This window comes from Meleagris gallopavo, chromosome 17 (assembly GCF_000146605.3).
Source record: "Meleagris gallopavo isolate NT-WF06-2002-E0010 breed Aviagen turkey brand Nicholas breeding stock chromosome 17, Turkey_5.1, whole genome shotgun sequence".
Lineage (NCBI taxonomy): Eukaryota > Metazoa > Chordata > Aves > Galliformes > Phasianidae > Meleagris > Meleagris gallopavo.
Genome location: NC_015027.2, coordinates 5,229,021 through 5,255,680, shown reverse-complemented (window position 1 = coordinate 5,255,680; position 26,660 = coordinate 5,229,021). Strand labels below are relative to the sequence as shown.

The 26,660-nt window shown below is 44.2% G+C and overlaps 1 protein-coding gene across 1 annotated transcript in view; it reads right to left on the bottom strand.

The window, feature by feature from the left end:
* PITPNM2 (phosphatidylinositol transfer protein membrane associated 2) overlaps nucleotides 1-26,660 on the bottom strand; it is a 114,732-nt gene that overhangs the window by 13,690 nt on the left and 74,382 nt on the right. The window contains 14 exon segments of the mRNA XM_019621017.2: nucleotides 59-223; nucleotides 4,531-4,680; nucleotides 7,171-7,198; nucleotides 7,200-7,299; nucleotides 7,301-7,340; nucleotides 7,701-7,876; nucleotides 12,375-12,586; nucleotides 12,844-12,963; nucleotides 13,945-14,134; nucleotides 14,612-14,856; nucleotides 17,246-17,316; nucleotides 18,210-18,314; nucleotides 21,382-21,477; nucleotides 24,248-24,571. Coding sequence (XP_019476562.1) covers nucleotides 59-223; nucleotides 4,531-4,680; nucleotides 7,171-7,198; nucleotides 7,200-7,299; nucleotides 7,301-7,340; nucleotides 7,701-7,876; nucleotides 12,375-12,586; nucleotides 12,844-12,963; nucleotides 13,945-14,134; nucleotides 14,612-14,856; nucleotides 17,246-17,316; nucleotides 18,210-18,314; nucleotides 21,382-21,477; nucleotides 24,248-24,571 — 2,022 coding nt within the window.

Here is a 26,660-nt window from a genome sequence, read left to right as displayed (position 1 = left end):
GCCAGCTCAGGGTGTGGTGCTGAGACAGCAGTGGTGTTGGAGGGGGTGAAACACTTACTGTTGGCTATGTTGGAAGCAGTGTAACTGTCTGCCATTCCTGAGACCTGGCTGGCAATGCTGATCTCACTGGCTCTCCGGAAGCCCCTGAACTGAGGGGCTGAAATGGGGGTGGACAGGGACGCGCTTTCCATGAAGACGGCACCATGAGACTGAACAACATCTGCTACAAAGTTGAAACAGGGAAATCAAAATATTAGACCAACAGACAGAGACTGGGCAAGATGAACTCGAGAGGAGGAAGAGGAGGAAAACAAGGCCCATAGATGCAAAAACCTTTCAAAGCTGATCTGAATGAAAAACATTTCATCGGAGCTCTAGTTTGGAAAGAAAGCAAACACCGCAGCAAGCAAAGAGGCATGCGGCTGGAGAGTGGCCTTTGATTGAGGAAAGCAAAATAATTAGCTCAAAAAACCCAACCAAATCCAAAGTGCCAAACAAAATAATCCAGGCAGACTTACTTAAGCAGCTATAACAGAAGCATGTGTCATACACACAGGTGTGAATATATACAACTTATATATATCCACAGAGACAAAATAATCAGGGGAGGGAGAACAATTAAAAACAACATTTAAAAAGGGATATTTGTTTCTTGCAACATTTAGACTAAAATATCTCCAAGACAGAAGTGTTAATACAAAAAGTACCAAGAAAACATTTCATGCCTGGCAGGGATTAAATTTGAACTTGTGTTTTATTGCTGATTGATACAGCCAACACTCATTAAATTGAAGCAAGGGCTATTGAGAGAAAGGAGTGCTGAGCACTTACATCTTCAGGCGGTGCTGGTGAATCGGGGAGCACTCAGACTCTGTGAAAACAGAGCTTCTTTCGTACAGCTGCAAGCCTGCGTTTTAAATCCCAACCTGAGGTTTACCAAGTGTGCCTTAACCCTCTAGTACATCAATACAGAGCAGAGGATTTCAAGTCTGTGGACTGTATACATGTATCAGAGGGAGACTGATCTCAAATGGCAAAACCAAGAGATGCTGGAAGTCAAGATAAAATCTCTGCATTTCAGTTTTCCCCCTCTACCAGTGGTACCAGCACCCACCCTTCTGCGGATGCAGTGAGGCCAAATTCTATGCCTCTGGGATATCCCTTGATTCTGCAGTGCAGAAGATTTATTGTGCCAGTACCAAGTGTACTCCGTAGCAGGCAGCACAGGTGTGACAGTAACATGCACAAGCGAAGCTACTCACTACTCTTTTAATGTTGCCCAATCTCTGCTGTACTTGAGTAGCAGCATCTGAACTTTTTTTAAGACAGGGCAAAGGTTGGTGTCCTCCTGGGCAGCAATGCCACAGGGAACGTAAGCACATTTCTCCCCCACACCAACACCCTCCACCTCTTTCAGCCACTTTAGATATCCCTGGATTTGATCCCAGCATGTGGTTGACATAGGGCGTTTCTGGTTTATTTTAACACAGATCTTTTTGCTTGGGGCTACTGATCTGCTTCCTCCAATCTCTCAGTTCCCAGCATCTGTGCCCACACAAATCCTGCTGCAGCAGAGGGAAAGAGAACGTTCGAAGCAGAAACCTGTACCCACGTGTTGGTAAGAGAGTTCTGTACTCTGCAGGGAAAATCAGGCCACAAGCTGCTCTGTGTAAAAGCTTCGTGTACTGGATGATCTGAGCCACAGTGGGAGCCTGCCCTGATGATGAGCTTTGCACACTGCCCACGTTGTGCCTGAAAGGCCATTACCAGCATCACTTTCTCAGCACTTTCCTCCTCTTTTCACCTTGCCTTGAGCTGCTGGCTGCCAAGGCCATAACCAGCACCTCTGAGCCCATGTGCTAGGGTGGCTTTCTTACTGCAGAAAGCACCAGCACGAGCAGACAGCTCAAGGACAGGCTATACTTGGAGAACACAAGCCAAGCCACGGGCTGGCTGCATTCACCCACATAGGGTAAAGGGTCCAGGTCCCATTGCTGGTATCTACTGGCTGCATGAGCTGGGACAACCCTCTCAGCTCTCCAGGTTACCCCTGGCCTGTACACACTGTGAGATTCTTCTGCAATTATCCTCTTCCATCACATCACATGGGTGCCCCAGCACAGCTGTAACACAGATGATGACCATCAACTTCCCTGAACTCAGTCAGACGTGATGAGAAGCTTGGCTTTGTCTGTACTAGGAAAAGTGCCAGGCTCTGGTTTTAGCCAGCATCGACCAGTGAAGCCTGAACTGCTTTCCTCTCCCTTAGAAATAAACATCTGTGGCCTGAATTAGGAAGCAGCTGGAAGACACACTAAAGAGCACTACAACAATGCTACTCAGGAAGAAAGGCTGGGCCAAACATGGGGCTGCCTGGCCTGATCATGGCACTGGCTCTGTTAGTGTATCTTCACAAAAAAAAAAAAACAAAAAAACTTCCACAGCCCCTCCAAACCACCACAGTGTCACCACAGCAGTGATTTTCACTTGTACAAAAATCCAGTCTGTTTTAGTGTCACTGAACTGCTCAATTCAGCACTGCCTGCACTGGTGTCAGAAGCCTGCTTGGCTCTAGGGGATGGTGTGCAGTTCAACTGCAGCACTTCCGTGCCCAGCCCACCTGGGTTGCTTTCACATTTCTCCCCTTCCCCATGCTACGTTCCCACTGTCTTTGAAAGATGTCAGTTTATAAGGAAAAGGAGGGCCAGGAAACAGCAGGGCAGGAAGCAGGGGCAGAGAGCTGCCCCTCTAGCCAGGCTCCCTCAGCCCAAAGCTGCAGCAACAGCGACTTCCAGATGAAACACTGGGACACGACTCACAGGAAAACAAACAAACAAACAAACAACAGAAACCTAACAACTTATTTCCTAAACTCTGCATATTCTTTCTACCAATTCCCTGGGGCAACACTGTTCTTGCCTTTGAGAAACCACAGGGGCTCTCTTTGAGAATGACGTGAGCAGGATGAATTAAGATTTTACTGCACTTCCAGAAGAGGTGCTATAAGAAACAAAATTACTTTTTTTTTCCCTAGCTATAGATCTTTTAACACTCATTTCTATGCTGTACTTTTTCGTTTATGGACTCATTTGTCAATGTCCTCAGTGATTGTTTTGCACTCAGCGAACGGCACCAGGCCATCCTCCTAATGTACTGCTGGCACCGAGTTGAGTCCTGGGGGTACCAGAGTGGCAGATTTCAGTATATGCTATTTGCTGTGCCACAGAAGCGGGGAGTGCCGAAAGCACTCAAAAATACATAAGGTTCAATAAAACACAAAAGCCAGCCAGCTGCTCAGCAGAGCCAGGCCTTGCCTGCATCAGTCACTGGCCAGCACTGGGCACTCTGCAATTGCTACCCTGAGATCAAGAGCCACACAGAGTGCTGCTGTCCTTATGTTTTCATGGTTGTGGAGCTCCTGCAGACCAGAGGCTGTACTTGTTGCAGTCAAAGCTAGCACTGCTCGGCCACATCGTGCTCTTGAAACACAGAGTAAAGAGCAGAGAATCTTCTGAAAGTACTGTCCTGACAGCAGGATGTATCAGATGACAGCTAAATGGCACTTCATCAGTGACCTCCAAAGGGATTAATTAATAGTACCAGATCCCTTCCCTCTGCTTTGTTACGGAACATCATAGCTAACACAGCAACTGCACACCTATCAATCACCTGCACCTTCAGAAGACACAGGAGAGCCTATCTGGAAGAGTCTGCAACGTTGCCATCCTGTATGACCACGTAACATATTGCACCGCTCATGGACAGCGATGGTCAGCTTGTTAAAAAGAAACAAATAAAATGACAGCAGAACTGGGTTCTCAATTGGGAATAGGAAAAAAAAAAAAAGGTGAGAATGGGCGTGTGACACATGGGAAAGAAAAAACTAAAAGTCTCATTATGATCGCAGTTGTAGCACCAGCCGCCACCAGAATAAATGAGGCCATGCAGCATTTACCATAGTAGAACAAAGCAAAACAAATGCATTGAACTTTGCTTTTAAGGCAGAAGGCAAGAAATTAACTGTAAAAAGCCAACACACAGCCACCTTGGGGTCTGAAAGCCTCATTCAGTGTACTCAGCAGAGCCACAAGGACTGTCCAAACACGGAACACTCCGAAGGACAAAATCCGGTCTGACATCGCATTAATTAGACTGCTGGCCACAGCACAGAGTGGCTGAGTGCTGGGGAGCTGCACTCTGCAGACAACCAGGCCAGTCCTGTGGGATCTGCACATGAGCAAGACACCCAGAGACTCTGTGCTGCTGTGCCAAAGCCTCTTCCAGCAGCACTGCTGCCACTACAGGAGGAAGAAATGAAGTATGTGGCACCAGTCTTCCCTTCCAAACTCAGCACTGTGGTTCTGACTCATTCTTTTCCTGCTGGGTCTCCCAGACCCCAAGCAGTAATTTCACGTGGCACAGTCTGAGACACAGCATGAAGACTTCAGCTCCAGGAGGTAACAGAACGATCTCCAAAAAGCACCCCGAGAACCCAACACCACAGACAATACGAAAGTGTAGATTACACACACTCAGCAAAACCGGCACTTTTATTGGAAACATCTTGCCAATTCAGTACGGGAACGGGGATACTTGTTTCCATGAAGCTGTCCTGGTGCTGGGCAGCACCCAGAGGGCTACTTTCCATGAGGAGGATGGGATTGTTCTGGATTGTCTCAACTAGAAGCAGATGGGGAAAAAAAAAAATACAGAAGGACAAAGAACAACAGACATGTGGCCACAAAGTGTTAACGTACAAACAATTACAACTGAGCACTTCAACTATGAGGAAACGGTCTTCAATGAAAGGACAACCTTCAAAGAGAGCAAAAGAAACGAAACATGGGTGGGTTTCCAAACAGACCCACATCAGAGAGATTGGCTGGTAGCAGATGAGAGCAAAACGATGGTATTTCAACACCAAAAGAAAAGGGAGCCTCTTCAGCAGCTTCTCCAAATGAGCTAAATCCACAAATAGCCAGGAGACCCAGAGAAAAATGAGAAAAAATAATACATGCTCCATGTGAAGATTTACTTGAATCAGACTTACAGCCTACACAGTGAGCACAGGAGTAAGCAGAGATGTGAATTTGATTCCACTCTGCGAGTAGGTTGCAGTGAAATGGGCACCCAACATCTAGTACAGATGGCACAAGGAAAAAATAATGGAAAAAAGTCTAAGAGTCCTGGATGGGGTAAAAAACAAAGCCAGCTATCTGCGCACGGCAATGCACACAGTGACATTATGGAACATTTTGTGCATAACTAATTGTAATAATTGAGTTTTTGAATTCCACATGATCATCAAATCATATACCTTAATTATAGCAACAATTAACTTTTCTGGAGCATCCTACAATGAGCACTTCTGTGTTATTAATGGCTTTGCAAACCATGGTCAGAACGGCCCTTCAGATAATGCCTAAATCAAGGCCATTTTTGGCTCTAATGGAAAGGAAGAGCCTGTTACTTTATGATAAGCAAATGAAGAGGTGTTGTTCTATACAGTCAGAATTTAAAGTTGCTTTTTTGGTCAGTTTTATTCATCATGTCAGAGCAGCATCTCTTACAATAACAGTTCAAACCTGGAGAGAGTTTTGAAATCGCCCTACCCTTCCTATAGCTTAGCTAATTGCCATTTCACTCTTCTCCATTACGTCATGTATAAGTTTATCTCTAAACTTAGACACAGCCAACCTAACAGAGGTGTAGGGAGGCACAGTAAATCAATGAGATCACTGCTGTAGCACGGGATGATAACCAGAAGGCAGGTTTAAGATGTATTTTTTTTTTAAGGCTACTTGCAGCTGATACCAAGAATATACACCCCCACAAATTTGCTTTCCAACTTGCCACAGATTCCCCAAGCTGCTGTAACTGGACTGAGTACAAATGCAGTTGTGGGTGGATCCATTTTTAAGAAGTGTTGCAGCAAGATCTTTGCTAAATTTGACGAGTGGGGTCTGCAGAAAGTATTTATTCGCTTTGCTTATTACAGATTTAAGTTTATGCCTGTTTAAACAAATCAGATCTCCAGATTCAGCAATTGAAACCATCTTTAAAGATACAGATACAAAGCAGATAATGTAAGTGGAAATTTACCAGAGTGTTAGAGGGGAATGAAAACAAACAAAAAACAAAACACACAATCCCAGTCTTCCTAGATGGTGGCTTTTGCATTTGACTCCAGTTTGCCAGCATGATTTCTTTTACAGTAGAAACTCCTAGCTACTCTGTTGACTTTAAGGAGTCTTTCACTAAATGTCTCCTAACAAGGGAAAAAAAAACAGTGAAACTGTCCTCCTTGCCCCAAAGCCCTTACTCTGGAAGGAACTAAAGCTTCAGGTGAAATGGAAAGGCCAAATTTAGTTTTGTGCGGCAGCTAAATTCCCCGAGAACTCCTTGCAGTGAGAGCGTGCATTGAAATGGCAACAGACCATGAGAGTCTAGGCACAGAAGTAAAGTGAAGATGGTAGGAAATAGAATTCATTTTATTAGATCAACTGCAGGAGCACTGATGTAATGGGAGCTGAGCCAGGGCATGGTCAGGACACAATTGTTTCAGATGAAACCTAGCCAGCCAAAAGAACATGCACACAGCCATTTTAGACATTGTTACTGCTGCAATTGGGGTAGAGCAAGTGAAAAGGCCCCTAATGGCAGAGGAGTCCTAGGTAGACTAAGTGTCTCACGGGCAAGGTGTAAAAGGCAAGGCGTTGCCAGCAGCCTGACCATCTGCAGGAGCCAGTCCTTTGGCTGGTTCCATGAAAAACAAAGGGTACAACCAAGTGAATTATCTCATTATCTTACTGTTGACTTTGCTCCTTCCACTCTTCACTGGTTCCCTAAACACCAAGGTCCTAAAACTCAGCCAAGTTAATCACGTTCCATTCAGTCCCAACAACAAGCACCAGCTTGGGTGTAAAACATGGACCTTCAAAGGGAGCTCATCAGATTTTGACTCTCAGCAGCTGATGGCCTCTGTGTGACAAATGACAGGCATTTGAGCCACAGGGCACTGATTTTGTTGGAAAAAAAAAAAACTACTTTTCTGATAAATCAAGAATAAAGTTAATGTTACAGGGCCAATTCTCTTTCTTGTCATTCCCAATTGCTTTGATAACTTCATGTGAAGTTTAGACAGCTAAACAGGGATCCAAAGTGACTTACCCAGAACAGCAGAATTGCCATCACCCAGTTGGGAACCTCTGGTAACGGGGAATATTAAAGGGGGGCAAAAGGTAGAACTTCCTCTCCAGAAGAGGCTCAAGGCGTGAAGCAGATGGGTCTGCAGGTGGACAGGTTATAGACCTGCTGACAAGCTGGTCTGAGCTGAAAGACTAAAGAGATGGAGAAAAAAGTGTTCAAGTATCACGCAGTTATTTGTCTATAAAGCAGACACTTTGTTGTAGGGTCTATTTGTTTTTTTTTTTTTGTTTTGTTTTTAAGTACTGAAGATTTATTAGCTCCTCTTATTCCATTTTAATCAACTGAAATATTTATCAGTACATTTACAGACTCAATAATTTTCCCAGTTTTCTTAATAGTTGGAAGTAAAGGACAAATGAATAGCATTATCAGTATTGTCCAGATCATAGGGTGACCTGATTCCTTATGGCAGAATAAACATTTTCTTTACAAATATTTGTTTTTTTTGATTCGATTACTCAGGTAACACAGCAGTTTACATCAGGACTTACTGTCAAGAGCTGGAATGACAGTTTTTCGCAGTGCAAGAACCAGACCCAGGGGAGAACCGAAGAGGAAGAAGTCAGTGATCTCAAATTCAAACTTTCCAATATTTCCTCCATCCAGCATAGTGGAGCTACTAGATCGCCTGGATCCTGGGTCATTTCTCAGAACACTAGAATGTAAACTAGAAGATCAGAAAACAACGTCAAAATTTCATCCATGTTATTTTGTCATAATTGAAGGCCAAATAAATGATTGACAGTGAGTATAATTTCTGTCTCTCCAGTGAAGAAACTGTGCCAATCAATCCACTGTGCCTCTGTACTGTACATTTACTATCCAGTAAAATGTGCCCCCCAAACAATGACCTCATTTAATTGGTATACTTCAGATTGTATAAATCCAAGCTTCGAGTGGGTTCATTAACACATTCCAATCACCTCAAAATGTTGGTTTTTGGAGGAGTCAAAATCTGGGCTGCTGCTTGTAGAACAGCCATTTCCAAGCTAAAATAACCAGCAAAGGAAAGTCACTAGAGTAACAAACGGGGGAAAAAAAGCAGATTTACAGTGATTCACTCTGTTACACACATCACTGCTGTGCTTTCTGGCTGTCAACATTTGAGTTCCTTCCATCACCTGACTCTCAAATGTTACAGAAAACTGTGCTTACCCATTTCTTCTTCATAGAAGTATTTGGACAAATGTTACAGTATTAAAAAGAGGAGAGGAAAAGGAAAATGGGAGGGGAAAGAAAAAAGGAAAGATCAAAATCTGCAAGAGGGCTTCTAACATACTCATGTACCAGATTCACATTAGAGCTTCCAAACATGTGCATAGCACACACTAGAAATGGTAATCCGAGGTAATTAACTCAGTGGCCATGATGTAAATTGCATTTATCGTGCAACCAGGACTCTCTCACCACTGTTTTTCCCTTGAGGTTACATATGCCAAGTTATTACCATTCAAATTATCCCTCAGACTTATCCCAACAACCCCAAGCAACTGTACTTAATAAGAAAGATACAGAATGTGTCCAGCTTTCTCCTTTTAGCTGTCAAATCTCCTTGAAAAATTACACTTGTGTATAGTGCAGGCTGGCCAATACAGAAGTTTACAACAAAGACTTGACGTCACATATCCGCTGGACACTAAGGAAAGGGAAACAGGAATTCTTAGACAACAAGCCCAGGAATCCACCCCCATGCTAGGAAGTGGTCTGGGATAAAACAGTGAAATAACAGATGTGTAGCACTAATAACCTGGTTCAGAAAAGGTTTTCTGACATTCTTCTCTCACCAGCCTAAAGCAATACACCTGAATTTCTTTTCCTCTCCAGATTCTGCAGATTCAGACTGCAGCCTTGCTGGGCTATCACCAGTTGCAACTGGAGAGCTGCGGACAGACTCCCAGCAGTGACTTAGCAGGGCGTTTTCAAACACTTTAAAAAGCATTAGAATGGGGTCTATAAAATATGTAGGATAAATGAATACCATAACAGCCAGGATAATAGGCTTACTGGCCTGGAGTCAGGGATGATACAAATGTAAGTCTCTACCCAGCCCCAAGACAGAATCCCAGGTGGCCACCAGTGCATGCCACAGCAATTGCTCATCGAGGCCATGTCTGACGGCAGCATGTGGCTGCCCAAGTGGGCAGTGACGTCCCACACTGTGGGGCTCATGGAAATAGGGCAGTTCATCTGTAGCTTTAGAACTTTGGCAAGCAGCACATTACTCCAGGGACAGCATCCTGCTGGCTGTCGCTCCCGAAGGGTGTTATACCTCCTCCTCGTGCCCCACTGCCATGTATTCTCTGAAGATACACACATGCACAATCACTGCGCTGTTCTCCTGGTTACCATCCACAGGGAAATAACCAGCTTACTTATGGCAGACATAGAGATTGCAAAGTCAAAACAGCGATTTCAAAAGCAAGAGGAACAGGAGGTTACAGCAGTGACAGCTAAAATGAGTATGTTCCCATTCCTGTGATGTGAACAAGCCTCCCTGAGATCACACTGCTGGGATGTGAGATGCTCAAACAGATTTAAAAACAAGCCACCTTCGGCGAAGCTACAATTATTTTAGCTGTCAAGACTGCAACACAATTTGCTGCATGTAAGGAGTACAAAGTTATTCAGAATAAGTTCAGCACTGCTGAAGACAGGGCAGCAGTGTGATCAGAATAAACACACAACAGAAAGGATCCTGATGGCAGATGTGTTGCAGCAGGGCAGGTACAAGGCTTTTTGCATATTCACTCATCTTCCCATGGCATGTTTTTGTGGGGAATGGAAGAGAATGAGAACAGTCACACTGCTAAGCAATTTGGATAGCTCCTCTCATTTTACTGGAATCCTGATAGTCTTTTCTGCAATCAGAAGAAATGAGAGCCAAGGGGAACTCTGAATCCATCATGCTCCAAGCAATATACAGTGCCCTGTTCTCCCTTTAAAAAGCAGCAGATGTACTGTGTGCATTAATTAAACAAGAGCTTATGAATTTCAGAAGCAAATCAACTCATTTACAATAATACAAGTACAGCACAGCCAGAAATAATGTAGTTGTGCAGAAGGACTGAATTTAAAAATAAATGTGTGATTGTAATCTCCAGATGCTGCTCTGGCTTGCTGGGCATTATCCCAAAGAAGAGAGTTGATCTGATACATGAATAAAAAATTAGTGTCTTTGGCACAAGTTGAAATCTGCAATAGGCACGGAGAGAGAAAGGCCCCGATATGCCAGGCTGCCAGAATGCTGTGCCCATTAGGAAAACTTGGCTCAGTTCTGCCAGTCTCCTGCACAAAGCTGAGTAGCATCAGAGCTTGGTTTTCATATGGGAAAATCATTATTTAATGACAGAGAGACTGAAGGGGCATTCAGCCAATGACTGGGCTGATATGATCCCTGCCAAGAGGAAGGGGTCAGCCCCTGCAGCCTGGACCAGAGAGGAGAGATGCAAATGGAGCTCATGCGTTTTTCCAGGATAAATCTTGTTACTGAGCTTTGGGAGAGGCTCATTTTTGACTCAAGTTTTAAAGGTTGATTTTGAAAGATATAAAAGCCCCAAAGTAGTAAAGGTGCCCTAATCCATCAGCACCCTGAACACTGACAGCCCTTTCCAGGCTCCCCTCAAATGCATTCCAATGGGAGCTGGCACACTCCTTAAGAGATAGAGCATGAAAGACTGGGATAAAGCTGTGAAAAGACAGATGGCACTGCACAATCCCTTCGCCATTCCAGGCTCACTGCCTCTGCTAAACTAGATGCAAAATGCATCAAGATGCCAGCTCACTTTCCTGTGCTCAGCTTGTGCTCCTGAGGTCAAGAACATGGAAGAGAAAGTACGTTTCTGCATGACTCCTGTACTACAGGAGGCTGTTTCAATAAAGTATGAACAAGAGACTGATTGTCTCTTATTAACCTGCTAGGAATAGCTGAAAAGCTTATTGTTTTGTCTTTTGTAAATGCAGTTACCTTCTTGAAAATAGAAACTCTGTTCTGCTATGAATCTTTTGCAAATGGGCCCCAGACAAGGCAGAACAACGTGAGCCCCTCTGCTGGGGCAACAACTGTAAGTAATTGAGGAGAAGCAGAAGAGTGGGATGAGATTTCAGCTCAGCATGTGGCAAAAGGAACAGCACTGAACATAGTTACAATGCAGGTAATGGTGTTTGACTGGGGAGACGTTGGTCCCCAATGCAGGGGATGTGGAGGGAAGAGGATTAGGAGAATGATGCAGTTCCTCTGGTCCTATAGGAGACAGAGGCATGGGCTGTCCAGTTGCACAGGCTGAGGGAAATGATTCAACCAGAAAAAGCCTCTGATCTTACAGAAGCAATCCCCAAATGATCAGCAGCAATGGAAAGACCACTATGAAAATTTTATCAGTTATGTTAACAGATACATTTGTGAAAGCCCATCTGAAGAAGCTTTGCAATGTGATACTGAGAGCTTTGATAGTGAGTAACAAATTTGAAATACAACCTAGGTACAATGAAATACAACCTAGGTACAATGGAGCAGCTCTGGCAGAGGACAAAACCCAATCCATTGCTCCTGCTTCATGTAATGGCATGGGTGACTTTGCCAAATAGTCACGTAGGACAGCAGAGATGAACCAACTAGCCAGTGAGGGGCTCACGATGACTTATTCAGAGCATGTGACTGACCTAGCAGAAACCTATTACTGTGATAGGAAAGGGCACTGCAGTTCAATCTCACACTTGAACTAAGCTAAAATTAAAGAGCACTCTACTCGTGACAACAGGTCAGCTTTTGGAGATGCTTTGAAATTAAAACAATACCAGATTCACAATTCTGCTTCACTCTCTTCACTCACGCTGTTAACATATGTGCCATATGACCTCCACGCTGCAATTGCAGCACAGAAAAAAGCAGTTACCTGACTGCCTGGGCTGTCAGAAACAGGATAAAGAGCTGTTCCATTGTCATATTGATGCAGTAGAGCAGCTGGATTCTCTCACTGCTGCTGAGTAAGGGTGCTGATAGTTTTTTTTGTATATGCAACATACTCAATGAAATCTATATTCCCCTAATCTAAAATAACACTTTCCTCCACCTTCCTTGACACAGGATAACAAAGCAACATTCGAGGTTCACAGGTGCACCATCTCAGCTCCGGAGCACTGCTGGCTCTGTTCCTTAGAAATCTTACCTTGAAAGGAAGGCTTGATGCTGCTTTATCGTGTCCAGTTCGTAGGTTGACGAATCACTCCTCTTCCGTGGCAGCTGCTTCTTTGGATCCTCTCCGTTGCTACGGGGAATATCAATGTTGCTCCTGCTGAGGTGTCTGCTGGCTTCCAGATTAGAGCTGCTGGAGCAATAGCTGTTGTTCACTGTTATTCCAGGAGACAGCAGGTCGGTATCCTGGGAATTGAAATACATGGACTTATCACTCTGACAACTGAATCATCCACATTATAACCTCCTCCTTCCATCCTTTTCAACCCATCTACATAAAAATCTCATTCAGAGCAAAGCCCACCGAGTCCTGGGATTCAATACACTAAGACACACCTGCTGGTCATCAATTACAAAGACAGACTTTGCTGTTTTATATAAAGATGCTCACGAAAACCAGGGGCTGTGGCCAGCAGACCTATTCCCAGCAGACACAGCATTACCTGGACACTCACAACACTCCCTCTTCGACTGCTGTTTTGGCTCTCAGACACAGTTTGATTGCTGTAGCATAAGGCATCAAATCCCAGAATTCCTCCAACACAGTCCCCGACCAAACAGACCTGAAAAAGGCAACAGAGATGGGGGTGGGAAGAGCCCTTTGACTTCAGTTCAGAGATGGCAGTTAAAAGGAGCACTGGATTATACTTGGAAAAGCTGCTGTAATAGGATAACCAGTGTTTTTAACAGTAAGACTATTCTGCCAGAGAACATCCGCTCATACCCTGGAGACTCTTGCTAGCCAGCACAGCTATCATGTTATGCTTTTTCCCCTCTGCCAACCAGAGCAAGGTGAAAGCAGCACAGAGGCCATCTATGGCCCTAAGTCCAGGGTCAAAAAAGCAAGCCTGAATCCTCCTCACCAGCTGCCCACACCACCTTAGGCAAGCTTTGCTGTGCTTCTATTCCCTGCTTGTGCTGTCAGGAGATAATGCTGTCCTGCCTCCAAGAGCATTCAGTAGATAGGCACAATACAGCTCTGAGGGCTCTCAGAGCAGAAGGTGGCTTTTTGCATCCCTGGGGCTGGGAACGAGCTCAGGGTGGATAATATGCACAACGTGCACAGCCTGTTCAATAGCTCAAATTCCACTTGGGCTAGAGAGTCACTCTGCTCACAGGAGTGATGCTCAGTGATGGTATTTTACAGGACACAGGACTTGTGCCACCTCGAAAAAGAAACCTGTATTTGTGACAGACAACTCCAGTGAGAGCTGCTGAAGGTCCTTCAAAAAGGGGAACACTCAAACATCCTTGGTTTGCAATGGGAGTAACAAAAGTAGCATTCCTGATTTGGAAAAGTGTGTCACGCTGAAAACTGATTAATTTCACAGCTTTGTAGCTTCATTTCTCAATACAAGCTGACTTTACTTTGAATCCCAAAGGTTCAAGACAGAGCGTAAGCAATAATCTCTCTCTTTCAGAAAGAAATGGAAGCACGCTTATTGCAGCTCAACACTTTTGTGATTCCATCCGTCCTGAGAAATGAATGAAAAGAGCTTCAGAAGGAAATTGCTTCACTTGCTCTTCCTTTCGTTGTGGCTCACCTGGCCATTGAATGACATGCCCTCTTGGGATCTGATGAACTCGCTGTAGGCCTGGTTGGCCCTGACGATCACTGTGGCTACTGCTTCTTGGTACTGAGGTGATGATGTTGCTAGCAGAGGGAGGGCAGCAAGGGGAATATGATCCTGGCTGTTGGACAGGCAGCCTTCATCATAACTATATGGGCTGAGGCTGGATAGAGCAAGAGAGATTGGAAATACTAAGATACAGAGTGGGGAAAACCATTTAGAAGCAGTAATTCAGTTGTGAGGACTGTTAAAAAAAAAAAAGCCACAAGACGGAATGGCCATTTATTCCAAAGTGAACACATAAGAAATTTAATAAGTCTTTCCCTCCCATCAAACGTAAATCTTCAAGGACAACACCTTTACATGGATAGAACAACCCTCAGACAAGGAACTAGGGCCTCAGTATTTATTGGATTAATTAGAGTAAATCAATCACAGAAGTCTTGCTGCATGATTACTGTATTCACTGCAGCTAAGTATGAAATTGACATTGAATGCTTCTCTAGTATATTAATGAGTGCACTGTAGTAGCATGGTCAGAACTTTCAATGTGCAGAGTATTTAATGAATGCCAGATCAAAAAGAAATAAAAAACAAGCATGAAATTTTACACGTCTGAAAAAAAGTAGCATCAACTTACCTGGACACCAGTGAAAAGGCTTCGGAGCAGATGGCTGGGCAAGGGACTAGCCTGATGGCAATGTGTCCAAGAGCAGCTGGGTAATGTACCCTCATTACTGTGTCAAAGACAGTTGTGATGGTGTTGACATCCCCTTGCTTAGAGCTCTGATCACCACTTCCCGAGTCTAGGATGTTCCCTCCGTGGAGTACTAAGAGGAGGACATGGATTTTACTTGGCTGCATTAATGGCTGCACTGATTCATCCTAGGTGGGAATGAACAGAGCAAAGTAAAAAGGTTGGTTTTGCAAAGAAATTATATTTGTTCCACATGGATTTTAAGGAAATTTTATCACCTTTTTTCCCCCAAGCTCATACATGGTACTTACAACACATGCACTAGTTAAATAGGTTTAAGACTTCAGATTTGCTTATAATGTTGGCAGAGAGGAACTGAAAAGAAAAAACTTCCCCATAAAAAAGTTCCCCATAACCAAGGGGCTGGCCAACAACTGGCTCGGTGGCTGCTATACAGACACACCACAGGTTTGTATAGTGGCTGTCCAGGTCGTTCTCTTATGATGTTGAATAAATTCCTTGCCTTAAAAGACAGGTTGCAGTTTGCATCTGTACTCCAGGAAGGTTCATTGTTAAGTTTCCCATCAGAACAGCTCTCAATCTGATCCTGATGCCCTAAGAGCAGGTCCAAGAACATCCATTTGTGTTGGTTACGTGTTATAACGCAATGGAACATAAACTATTTTTGGTATCTCTCCACTATCAGGGCTCTCAGTGTTAACAGCTCTTTGCAGACTCTAATCCCCCTACCCCAAAACCTGAGACATGCAGAAGCAGGTACCGATTGTTTCTCCTGTGCCTCACCCCACATGCTAGCAGAGATAACCTCTGAGAACTTCCTGGCTCCTTCCCCAGGGGAAGGCAACTCTCTGCTGAGGCATTGCAGAAGACACTAGGAGTGGGTGGGAAAGGGGAGGAGGGGGCAGTAGGATTTTCCATTAGGCAATTTTTTCTTATTTTAACATCTTTAGTCACCTGCTGCCTTTTGAGCAGTGATTGAGCCCCTGACAAACACAATGGTGGGAGGGAAGCATGCCCAGGCACACATTAGCAACCTAACAGCTAGCTTGCATTTTTACCAGATAAATGCTAAAGCATGTGTTAATATGCAGCCCACCAGAAGCATTAAAATTCACATCCAAGTCTGTAATAAAGATTTTCCAGACCTCCTGCACAAGAACAGCCTTTAATTATTTAGCACCATTACATTACATTTACGTCTGCTCTTTAAACTTCCTCCGATTCCAGTTTACAGTGCTTGCAAGGTGAACTTTTCCCTGGCTGGAGGCATCAAGGACCTCTCTCCGCATCTGAGCACTGCTTTCAGACAAATGTTTTAAGTGCTCATTTGGAGAACAACATGAGTCACCAAGCTCAGGTCATCCGGAGGTTTATCAGTCATTTGGAGGCGCCGTTCCCTTCCAGTTCATTAACCTCTGCTCTTAAAGGAAGTGGGGAACATGCAAGCAATTGCTGATTATTTTAGGGGTGGTGGTGGCTATTTAGAACTTTCCTGTAAGATCTGGATTCATGTAAGACAACTGAATCTTGGGCTACCTTTTGGTGAGGGAGTTTCCAAACTGGAAATCCCTGCTGTGGTGGCTAGAAATTTCAAACTGTTTTAGTGGACTACTTGTGAACAACTATAAGTAAATGGCATTTTCAGCTAACTTTCAAGTTTCTTTCCTAAAATTAAGCCAGAAACGAGAATGACTTGAGGAGACTACCTGAAGAAGATAGCAATTTCTCTGCACCAATTCAGCTTCTGCATGAAATCTTAGGGCTGTGAGCTGCAGACAGCTCATCTTGAGGTGGCTAGAAACACTCCATCTCCAGCAACCCACTTTCTCCATAGCTCTCAAGCTCTCAGTCTCTACAACAAAAGCCTAGCATGTAGAATAATATCAAATCCATGCTCACATTCTTTAACTGACCATAACATAAGTTGAGCAGTTCACAATGAACTCTGTAAGCAGCCACATCAGCTGTGCAGCAGGCATTGCCTGGGGGGCAGGATGACTACCATGACTCTAAGGGACATCTCACTAGGATGCTAGCTTGCAAAAACCTGCAAAAAATACTCCAAGACTGGAAAGCCAGTGGGGTAATCATTCGCTATTTTATTCGGAGCTCTGAAACAGGCTGTGCTAAAACCGGTTTCCAAACAAGGCCCTGAGCAGCTCAAATGAGTGGGCTGCAGCACAGCTGTGTCAGTGGGACTACTGCAGCCTGCAGTTACACAGCACTCCTGTGAGTGCTACTAGCTCACTTGGCATTATCAGGGCAACTCTACCAGCAGTGCCTCAGGCAGCTGTTATCCCCACAGGATCAGTGTTTTTTCCAGCTGGATACCTGACACTGCCTGCAAACGATTGAAAATTTTCTATCTGATGCTCAAAAGGCAGGTGAAATAATCCCTTAAGCCTAGCCAGGGAGCACACAGCATACCAGTGTGGCTTCAAATGATAAACAAAGACAAGACACCACTCGCAGCGAAGAGAGCAGTTCACCCCATTTACCCCACATGGAGACTTTCCAGCAACAAGGGATCTCGTTATAAGAAACCAAAGTGCTTACTTCAATGATGCTGAGCCTCTCCACACTGGAGCCAACGTGGTACTCTGCTGATGTCTCATGATACAAGTCACCTGCAAGCACAGAGGTTTAAAATGTCAGCACTGCAAGACACTTTGGCAAAGACACTCTCCCACAGAGGCAGATTGTGTCAATGCATCTCAGCCTCTTTGCCTCAGATTGTCTTAATTATTTCATCAAATTGCCCTCTCCTTCCCTCCCCCATCCTTCCAGCTGAGAAACCTGGGCAATGCCAGGCCACTTATTTTCCAGCAATTTCTCATAACCTTAATAAGCACTTCAGGATACTGGCAAGTTCTACTCTCCTTACAGCAACCCAAGCATCCTCATTTCATCAGGCACTGCATCAATGGGAAATCCCTGCACAATTCTCAGAAATGATTCTGTGTGGGAAAATAAAAGGAACCACTGCAATTGCACTGGGGGGAGCAGAGATCTGAGGCACTCACATGTCTGCGTCTACAGCACTGTTCTAGAAAGCCTAAGTGTCATCCTTCACTGTGTTGCTACATGAATCGAGCTAGTTGAAGAGTCCAATTCTTTCCAAAGTTTTGTAAAGATGAGCAGAAAAAAAAATTGAAAAAAAAAATTGAAGTGGGTACAGATAAGAACAAAGGATGGAGCAAGAGAAAAGAAAAGGAGAAATTGAAGTAATTCAAGGCAGAGCCGAAGTATTTCATCATTATATGAATGAATCCTGGCTGTCACACAAAGGAACCTAACCAATATGGGAAATGAAGAGAACCAAGAGAGCTTCCTTCTCCCGTCTCCCACCAGGCAGCACTGTTCCAGCAGTGCTGGGCAGTCATTTCTACGCTCTGCCTCAGCTTCTCCGTTCACGAGATGAAGATAACAAGTTTTACATTGCTCAGAATGGGGCTGTAAAAGTGACCTGGAAAGACCGTGAAATATCACATGCAGTTTTGACTTAAGAAAAAAAAATTACCCTGGACATCATCACATTCGGGGGTTTCAATTTTATCCATCAGATCATTGGAACTCCATTTGGTTATTTCTTTCGGGAACATTTCCTCATTGTCAGACAAGTCCTCTTTAAAAAACAGATTTTTTGAGTCACACACATACAGTTATGTATACAGACAAGAGCACAGAATAGAATTTTAATCAAAAGACCCCATAGCTATATGTAATCTTACAAACATCCTGATGGTTTAAGTCATAATAAAACATGATACTTTCTCAGCTTTCATTATATAGGAAAAGAAGCCTATTTTGAAAAAGTCAAGAACATGCAACTAAAAGGTTCTGTTTCCAAACAAAAGCCCTAAGGTGTGAAAAACATGACATAGATTCTTAGAACAACCATTTGAAGTACAAAGTTAGACATTTTTCCTGCCGTAGTTTCTGCATAGCATGACCTTGTATGGCTGTTTGGTGATGCATACAGGAGAGGACAAGCAACATTCGCTGTTGGGATCCTCCCTGAGTTATGTGAAAGCTGAGTGAGGTCTTTGGGGGAAGCAGTGATAAGAATCGTTATTGTTAACAGGACCAAATACCTAAAAAGGCAGAAGTAACAAAGGAAATGTGAACTCCCTGGGCTATCTTTAGCCTGATTTCCTCAGGAGACAGACCACACTGCCTCCATGTCCTCCATTTCCCTCCTACCTCAAGAGCTTCTTCTCTGGCTAATTTCAGCTACAGCTGGTAAAGAACAAGGGTCCCCAAAACACTACCTTCAGAGAAATGTAACGAAAAGGAAGAGGCATAAAAGGGACAAAGCCTATAAAACACTCCCTGGCAGCATCCAGAAAGGTTAACAGGGCTGAGCCCCTTGCAGAGCACTCCCACAACTCCCACACTCAGTGCTTCAGCAGGACACATTCTGGGAAGAGGAGCAGAGCCCTGGGGCTGCACCTGAACCCACAGCCAACAGCAGCAGCTGAAGGCTTACAGCGGTGCTTTTGCTATGAGTTGCTGGTTCCTTCTCCTTTTTGTTTTTTCCCCCCCCTACGTTAGGGATGTGTCTTTAACTGTTACAGAGGTTAATTGGTTTCTAACTTATTTATTGCACTGTGCTTATTATTCCTTTCCTGAAAATTTTGGGCTCGTAAATTTAATAAAGAGATATAAACATAATAATAACAGCAGCAATTACAGATGTCTTGATCTAAAATCTTTAGAGTCCCAGACGAGGGTTCTCCCTTTGTTGGTGCTGTGCAGTCACTAAGAAAATAATCAGTTAGAAGAATCCCAGGATCAAGAAACAAAGAGATTATGAAATTTATTATTCTTTTCAGTGTATCTAGCTAATATCTCAGGTCTGAGCGCACAGCCAAGCAAAGACCAATTATTTTTAGGAGTTTCTATTTACACATTGACCACAGAAAGACAGCAACCTAGAAACTTAGTATTGGCATGCCATTTCCTTTTTCAGCTATGGAAAAAGCTGAGTAAATCCTCAGTGCCCCACGCAAGGGAGCATGGAGTACCTGTTCTCAGCAAGGGGAAGCACGTGCGTGCAGAACATGTGCTGGCGGAGAATTAAGAAGATTGCACTCAAAGCTCCTTCAGCAACTTAAGCTTAATATTGAACTTATTTCCTCGAGAGGTTTAATTGCAGCCCTTATTGCTACCTAAGTGATCACCAAAAGGCATATTATTCCCGTTATTAGCATTTATGACAGGATAGAAATCGGATATTACCGTACTTGTCACCACTTTAACCAGACTCAGTGAACGAGGATGAGTGGGAAGCCCAAGACAAGAAACCTCCTCGTGCTCAGAGTACATTCACTGCATGGTGAGGGAACGTGTGTGTCCATGGGAATCACCACTGAGGAGCTCTGCTGAGTCCTGACCCCGATCAGTTCCACTTCCCACAGCACTGACCCCACATCTCCCAGCACGACAAGCCTCCTGGCTGCTGCTGGGGTTACTTCTCCCTCCTAGGCACCTTAGGAGCACTCCTGGGATTCCCCATGGGCCTGAATCCCAAACATCTATCTCAATCTATCTCCTTTTTAGTACTGAGTAATTAAAAAGAGAAGAAAAAAAAGTGGATAGCAGTGATGCCGTTTCAATGACTCATTCCTCTTTTCTTGCTATGTATATTGCTACAATAAATCCTCTACCATTTTTGTAGGTGCTATATAAGTCCATAAATTGACTTGAAGTTGGCCTTTCTCTTTCCAAACAAGGTGAATTCATCACTTTGACTCACAAGCACCTGGCCACTTTCTACCCCAGCATTTGGGATGCATGCCTAAATACTTGATGTGAGAACTCTTCTAGAGAGTGATACTATCAGTTTTGTGGGTCTGAACTTCAGCTGAACATCACTGAAATTCTAATTTACAAAACTGGGGTGTGATCTTCTCACAACTCCATTTCAGAGAAAGGTCACCAACTTCATCAGCACACATTGCACATGTAACTTAGATTAGCATTACAAGCTGAGATGAGTCCATCTGTTGTCGGCAGAGACAGAGCCTCCCAGGCTTACATACATATTAAGTACAACATATAAAATGAATGCAGTGGAACAAAGCTTCTTCGTATAATTACATGGAAAAAAGGAAGAAATAACACCAAAGCATTCATCAAATGTGAGCAGTCAAAATTACTTTGGAAATTCTGGAATCAACACTGATTAATTTTGGCACAGAAATTACCCTGTTGCATTCATTATTGTACTTCCAGGAACAGGAGGATAAGGAGTTAATAGAGGCAAACTTCAGTCTCTTCAGGCCCAGAAGAACAATTAATCATATCCTTTACTGATTAAAAAAATTATTAAAACATCAGTCTTACTGAATCAGAATCATTAAGACACACCCACAGAGCAGTAAGCATTGCTAAATTTTATCCACACATTCGTAACAAATAAAATACAGCTCCAAAAGGTTAAGATTGCTCAAGATCACATCAGAAAGATCACAATAAATCTGAAATGCTGCCGTGTTAAATACAGGAGTCTGCTGGGTAGTGCTGGGGAAGCTCAAAGAAGCTGCACTGATGCTGCAGACAGCTTGGTTAGAAAGGAACAGACCCTAAACAAAGCAATGAAGTCTTGCTTCCTTCCCCACAGCTCATGCTTTCCGCCCTCTTATCCCATCACTTCAGGTAATGAACAAGGTGATTTAGGTTCCACATACCATGTGCATCAAAGAATTCATCATCTGAGCTGTCATCTGAATCCCTGGCAATGCTCTGCATCCTCCACTCCGAGATACTATGGCGTGAGGGACTTGCTGGAAAAAGCAGAAAAGCCTTAAGCGAAACGCTACTTCGACAAGACAGAGAGTTCCCAACATGATCTTTGCTGGAGGAAGAGTTGTGTGTTATCTGCAAAAATGCACTGCTGCAATACTAAAAACACAAAACCCTGATGATGCTGGTGTGATGTCAGTGTACCACTTTACGGATCCTGTTTGTTTACTGTTGTTATAACCTGCCAGCAAGATGCTACATTAAAGCAAGCTGTTTGTATCACTCTTATGCTATTTTGAATGGCAGCTATTTATAATTGTTAGTAGGACGTGCAAAATCAGCTGGGTTTTAAAGTTTGCAATTAGGAAGGAAGCAGGCTGATTGGAAGCTTTCTTCGTTCCTCTAATCAGCACACAAGCCATGCCTCTGCTTCACTAACTTTTGGGTGGGTAGCTAAGCAGAGCAGCCTGGATAGAAATAATCTGTTTTCTGGAAGGAAATTGCTTCCACACAAATTGGATTAGAGATCTATTTAAACTTTAAACTTCAATGATTTAAACAACATGCTATCCAACTACTTTGGAGGGGAGCTGTCGGAGCAGCTGTCCTGCTGCAGCGAGGAGAAAACCCAACAAACCTTCTGGTCCCTGTCCCTGTTTACCCCCCTTTCCTCACACCTACCTGCTCCTTTCTCTTCCCCCTCCAGAGTTCCCTACACTGTATGGAAATACATTACAGCACTATTTTTTCAGATATATTCCAGCAGTGATGCAGCCTGAGCTCATCACAGAAATGTAGTCCAGTGAAGGGAATGGCTCAAAAAATTAGTTACATGGTTTTTCCCCTTTCAGATTCCTCTTGCATGTCACAGAGGGGAGAGCAAAAACCTGAGGAGACTGACAAATCCTCATTTAACACATACAAAGCCTCCAAAAGGCTCCGATTCCTGCGAGAGCTGCACGAGCTGTTTCATACTATTGCTGCAACATCGTTAAACGTGTAAGTCAAAGGCTTCCAATTTCAATTCTGCTACCTGACTGTCACATGCAGAGACGAAGGAGACCCTGTGCAGTCATCTAATTGCAGCCCAGCAGGGGTTTGGCAGCCCCCAGCTCCCCACCGCCCACCCCTCTGGAGCTGGGAGCGAGGAGGTTGGCAGAGCGCAGCCCATTCACGCTGCTGTGACGTCAAAGCACTCGCATAATGGTTGCTAAAAATAGAGCATATAATAACATATGGGATGGCGACGAGGGTCCTGCTATCACCAGAGGTCTCACTCGCATGGTATAGAAAGGACTGAGATCTTTGGCAGAAGGGCGTTTGCTTTTTTCCTGTTGGAGGTAGCGGTGCGTCGACACAGCCCTCCTTGCTTCCATATGTTAATGTGCCACCAGAAAGATTAAAATATCTGCATGACGTACTTCTCAGCACATCACAAGTCATTTCTTCCATTACTTTTTCCTGTAAAAGCTGAGGCAATCTGCAGTTTCAAACAAATCCACGCTTTGCTCTTAGTGAAAACCTTCAAGTAAAATCCTAAAGGGTCTGAAACCTACAGCTGCCAATGAATACATCAGCACTGAAGAGGGGGTTCATAGCAAAGAGCGTAGTGAGATATGGGCACATTGCTAAAACATCCTGGTGCAAGCAAAGTAGCATTTTTATCTCCATACAACGATTTATGAAGCGTCTGGTAGGTTCTTCCCTGGGGCTCACTGGTGAGTCATTGCAAGGTAAAACTGCTGCTCGTATCTCATTCACCATGTGATGAAATCAGTGATGGAGTGGTAAATAAAAATTGAGAATCAACTCCAATATTTAGTACATGTGAGAGATGGATAAGCTTCACTCACCCATATGCCTCTTCCACTGTCCCTGAAAGAAATGCTGCCTCTTGGGGCTTCCAAAAAACCAAGATGTTTGCCCTCTTGCTGAGAGAGCTATTACCCCAGCTACCAGCTGCGCCTGACTGAAAGGAGAGAGAGCAGCTGGGGATTCAAGCCCTATCTCCCTGTAACTTGCATTGTAACTGAGCCCTAAACAGGGTATCTGCTGGGGCTTTAACAGCAAAAGCCTGAAAGCTTGCTGAATGGTATTTAAAGGGGAATGTAATCATGATCCATGGTTTCAGCTGGTTTCAAGCTAGCTATGAGTTTTGGTTCCCAAACAGCCACCATGCACTACCAGTACAGAAAGGCAGCAAACCCCAACCCCTCGTCCTTTCACAGCACCTGCCTTAGTTTCTCCAGCAGCTGATGGAGTCCTGCAGTGCATCAGCTGCACTGCAGCATCACGCAGTAAGGTGTAACTGCAGCCAAGGGCTCAAGGTGCCCGTTGGTAACGGCCTCCTGGATGAGCAGTTAACTGCCACCTGCTGCTGGGTTCTGCACCCCGGGGCCAGGCACACCACAGCATGCAGGCAGGGAGCTCTGCTGAAGGATGTAAAAGCCACCGGTGGCTCTTGGGTAACAGGGCCAAAGCCTCCCCGTGCTGCTTTGTTTTGTCATCTTCTGCCACCCAACACTGCTACCCAGCTGCTTCCTGCTCTTCTACTGCTTCTCCTAATTTCTGTGCTTTCAAGAGTGGCGTAAATTCTGCCATATGCCCTTCTGACAGTCACAGTTATGGGACAATGACTAACATTTCCAAACTCACAGGAGGCTACCTGAGAAGACTGAGCCTGAAATACCAGCAGAGGTTTCTTACGAGAGCTGAAAGGGCTCACAGGAGGAATAAGCACTGTCCCAAAGGTTTCAGCCAGCCATACTTTCCTAAAGCCCAGCCTCTGCACAGTTCAGAAAAGCATCTTACCTCCTCTCTTTGAAGACCGGGAGGACTTGGAAGAGGTGGACCACTGCTTGGTGAGCGACCTCCCAGAGGCTGTTTCACTGTTACCAGAGACATCTTCTGGGTCCACAGGTGAAACTGTGTCAGCTTCAATGTCCTTCTCACCAGGAGCATCTTTGACTCCATGCTGCTCAGGATCATTTTCACCACAGAACTGGGCCATCTTCTGAGCCAGCATCAGCTGTGCCTCTTTCTCCAGCTGCCGGATATCTTCAATGGTGAGCCCGTACCATTCGTCCTGCCAGCACCAAGCCTGCCGATGAGCACGGACCATGACCTTCCGCAAGCCTGCAAAGCCAGAATGCCCCAGTCAGCAATGCTAGAGAGCTGCAGGAGAAGTGTGTTCCCTTCCCCAAAACCTCAAGACACCGTGGCACTGATATTACAGAAGCTTGACAACATAATGCATATAGAAATGGAAGTTTGTATACCAATCAAGGTTGGAAAATCAGTCATTTCTGTGCTGTACCTCCTCAGTTCTTGCTAAACAATCGTCCACTGACAAATTAGCTGGTATTCTGCAACTGCTTTTAGCTTGGGAAGGCATTGCATAATTCCACATCCAAGCCTGCAATTGCCTGCTCTGCCAAGGAAGAGCCAGGCACAGGCCTCAAATAGCACTCTCATGAAACTCTGGGAAGTTGCAACACGTAGATCCAGCCTTCAACGTGAGTGGGACATGTTCTCAGAAGAATGTTACAAAGCCAACAACAACAACAAAAAATCACATTTTAAAATAATTATTTTTTTAATCCAGGCTTGTTTCAAGTGGTTCCTTTACAATTACCACATAACCCACAACAATATGGGACACGATAGAAGGGCTTCCCATATTGGTTGTGCTAAGGTGACCAAAAGCTCTCCTTTTCCCGGAAACCCTGCACTTGGTTTCTACACGTCAGTAAAAAACCACCACAAATATAAGCTTCAGAGAGAATGGAATGGGAAGAAAAGGGAAGGAGGGAATAAAGCATACTTTATTTTGCAGATACGATCTTTCTTCCGTAGCATGAGAAAAATGAAGGGTGTAAAGCCAATTTAAAACTTGATTTCTATGTGTCACATAACTGAAATGAATAACTATCTCAATACCAACACACAGTGCTCACAAGGCAAGAGAAACTCTCCCAAAACTTGCAGCTAACAGCTAACATCACCACATCACCAAGACTTTTAGAGCAGAGTGATTGCTGTGGATTTTCAACCTATTTTACTGCTTAAAGCTCACGACAGAACAAAGCTCCAAACTGCCATATACTACTGATGGCAACACCCAGCAGTAACAGTGCTTTTTAAAAGTTTCTATAAATACCGACAACTAATCCTCAGGTACCAATCAATGAATATTGTTCCCCCTTTAATTACTGGGAAACTGAGGCAGCAGTGATCTGACAGACACGCCAAGAGCAGCAGCAGGGTTATGGGCTGCAGCTCTCCTCTGCTGGTGTGCAGGTGCTCGAGCACTCACTCTAATGAGACCCAATTTGAACACCATGGGTCACAGCACCACCGCTGCCTTTACACAGCAAGCAATCAATATGCAACATTAAAACCATGGATAATGGTTCCAGTGCACAGGGGTTCTAAGCTGTTTCCAGCAACATTTGCTTTGCTGTTGTAAAGAGCCTCTTAGATCTCACTACTCTCATGCCTTCCGTGATCTTATGCCTAAATGCTACCTTTGTTTTCAGCAGGTTTTTTTTTTCTTTTTTATCTGAAGCATAGAAAAGCTTATTTTTCTGTTTTTATTTCCTTCCAGGCCTGGGCACTTTATTTTCTGCTCTGCACTTCAGTTAGTCCTCCATGCAACCAGATAACGCAAGCCACCCTATCTGGAAGAAACAAGCACAGAGATCAGCAGCTAACAGGATGGATCAGCTCAACCTGAACTTCATTTGCACAGTAAGATTAAGTCTATCAATATTTTATGTAGTTCTCTCCCTGACTTTCAGATGGGAGCTCCACTTAACAGGAGCACACTTGAACCAGCAGATTGTGACCTTCTGGGGGCTGAACAAGGGGCATCAGCCACTTAATTCCATTCAACCTTAGCCAAGATTCAGTGTTATTTCTCCCACTATGTTACTTTTTGCAGAACTGCAGGAGAACATTTTAGCTTTTTTCACCTCCTGTTATGACTGACAATCAGCAGAGCTTAAAAAACAGGGATTAAACTCTCATCACATCTAACAGAAAGCCAAGAAAACATTTCCTTTGCTCTACCCCACATCGCAGCCATCCTTTGGGCTCACTTGCTCCCAGCCCAATGGAACCCACGGACCTCCCCATCGGCACTGCTCATGTCAGGTTGATTAAACATCCCCCAAATCACCCTTTCTAAAGCCTTCTCTTTTGAAAACAAGGTGGCATGATTCAT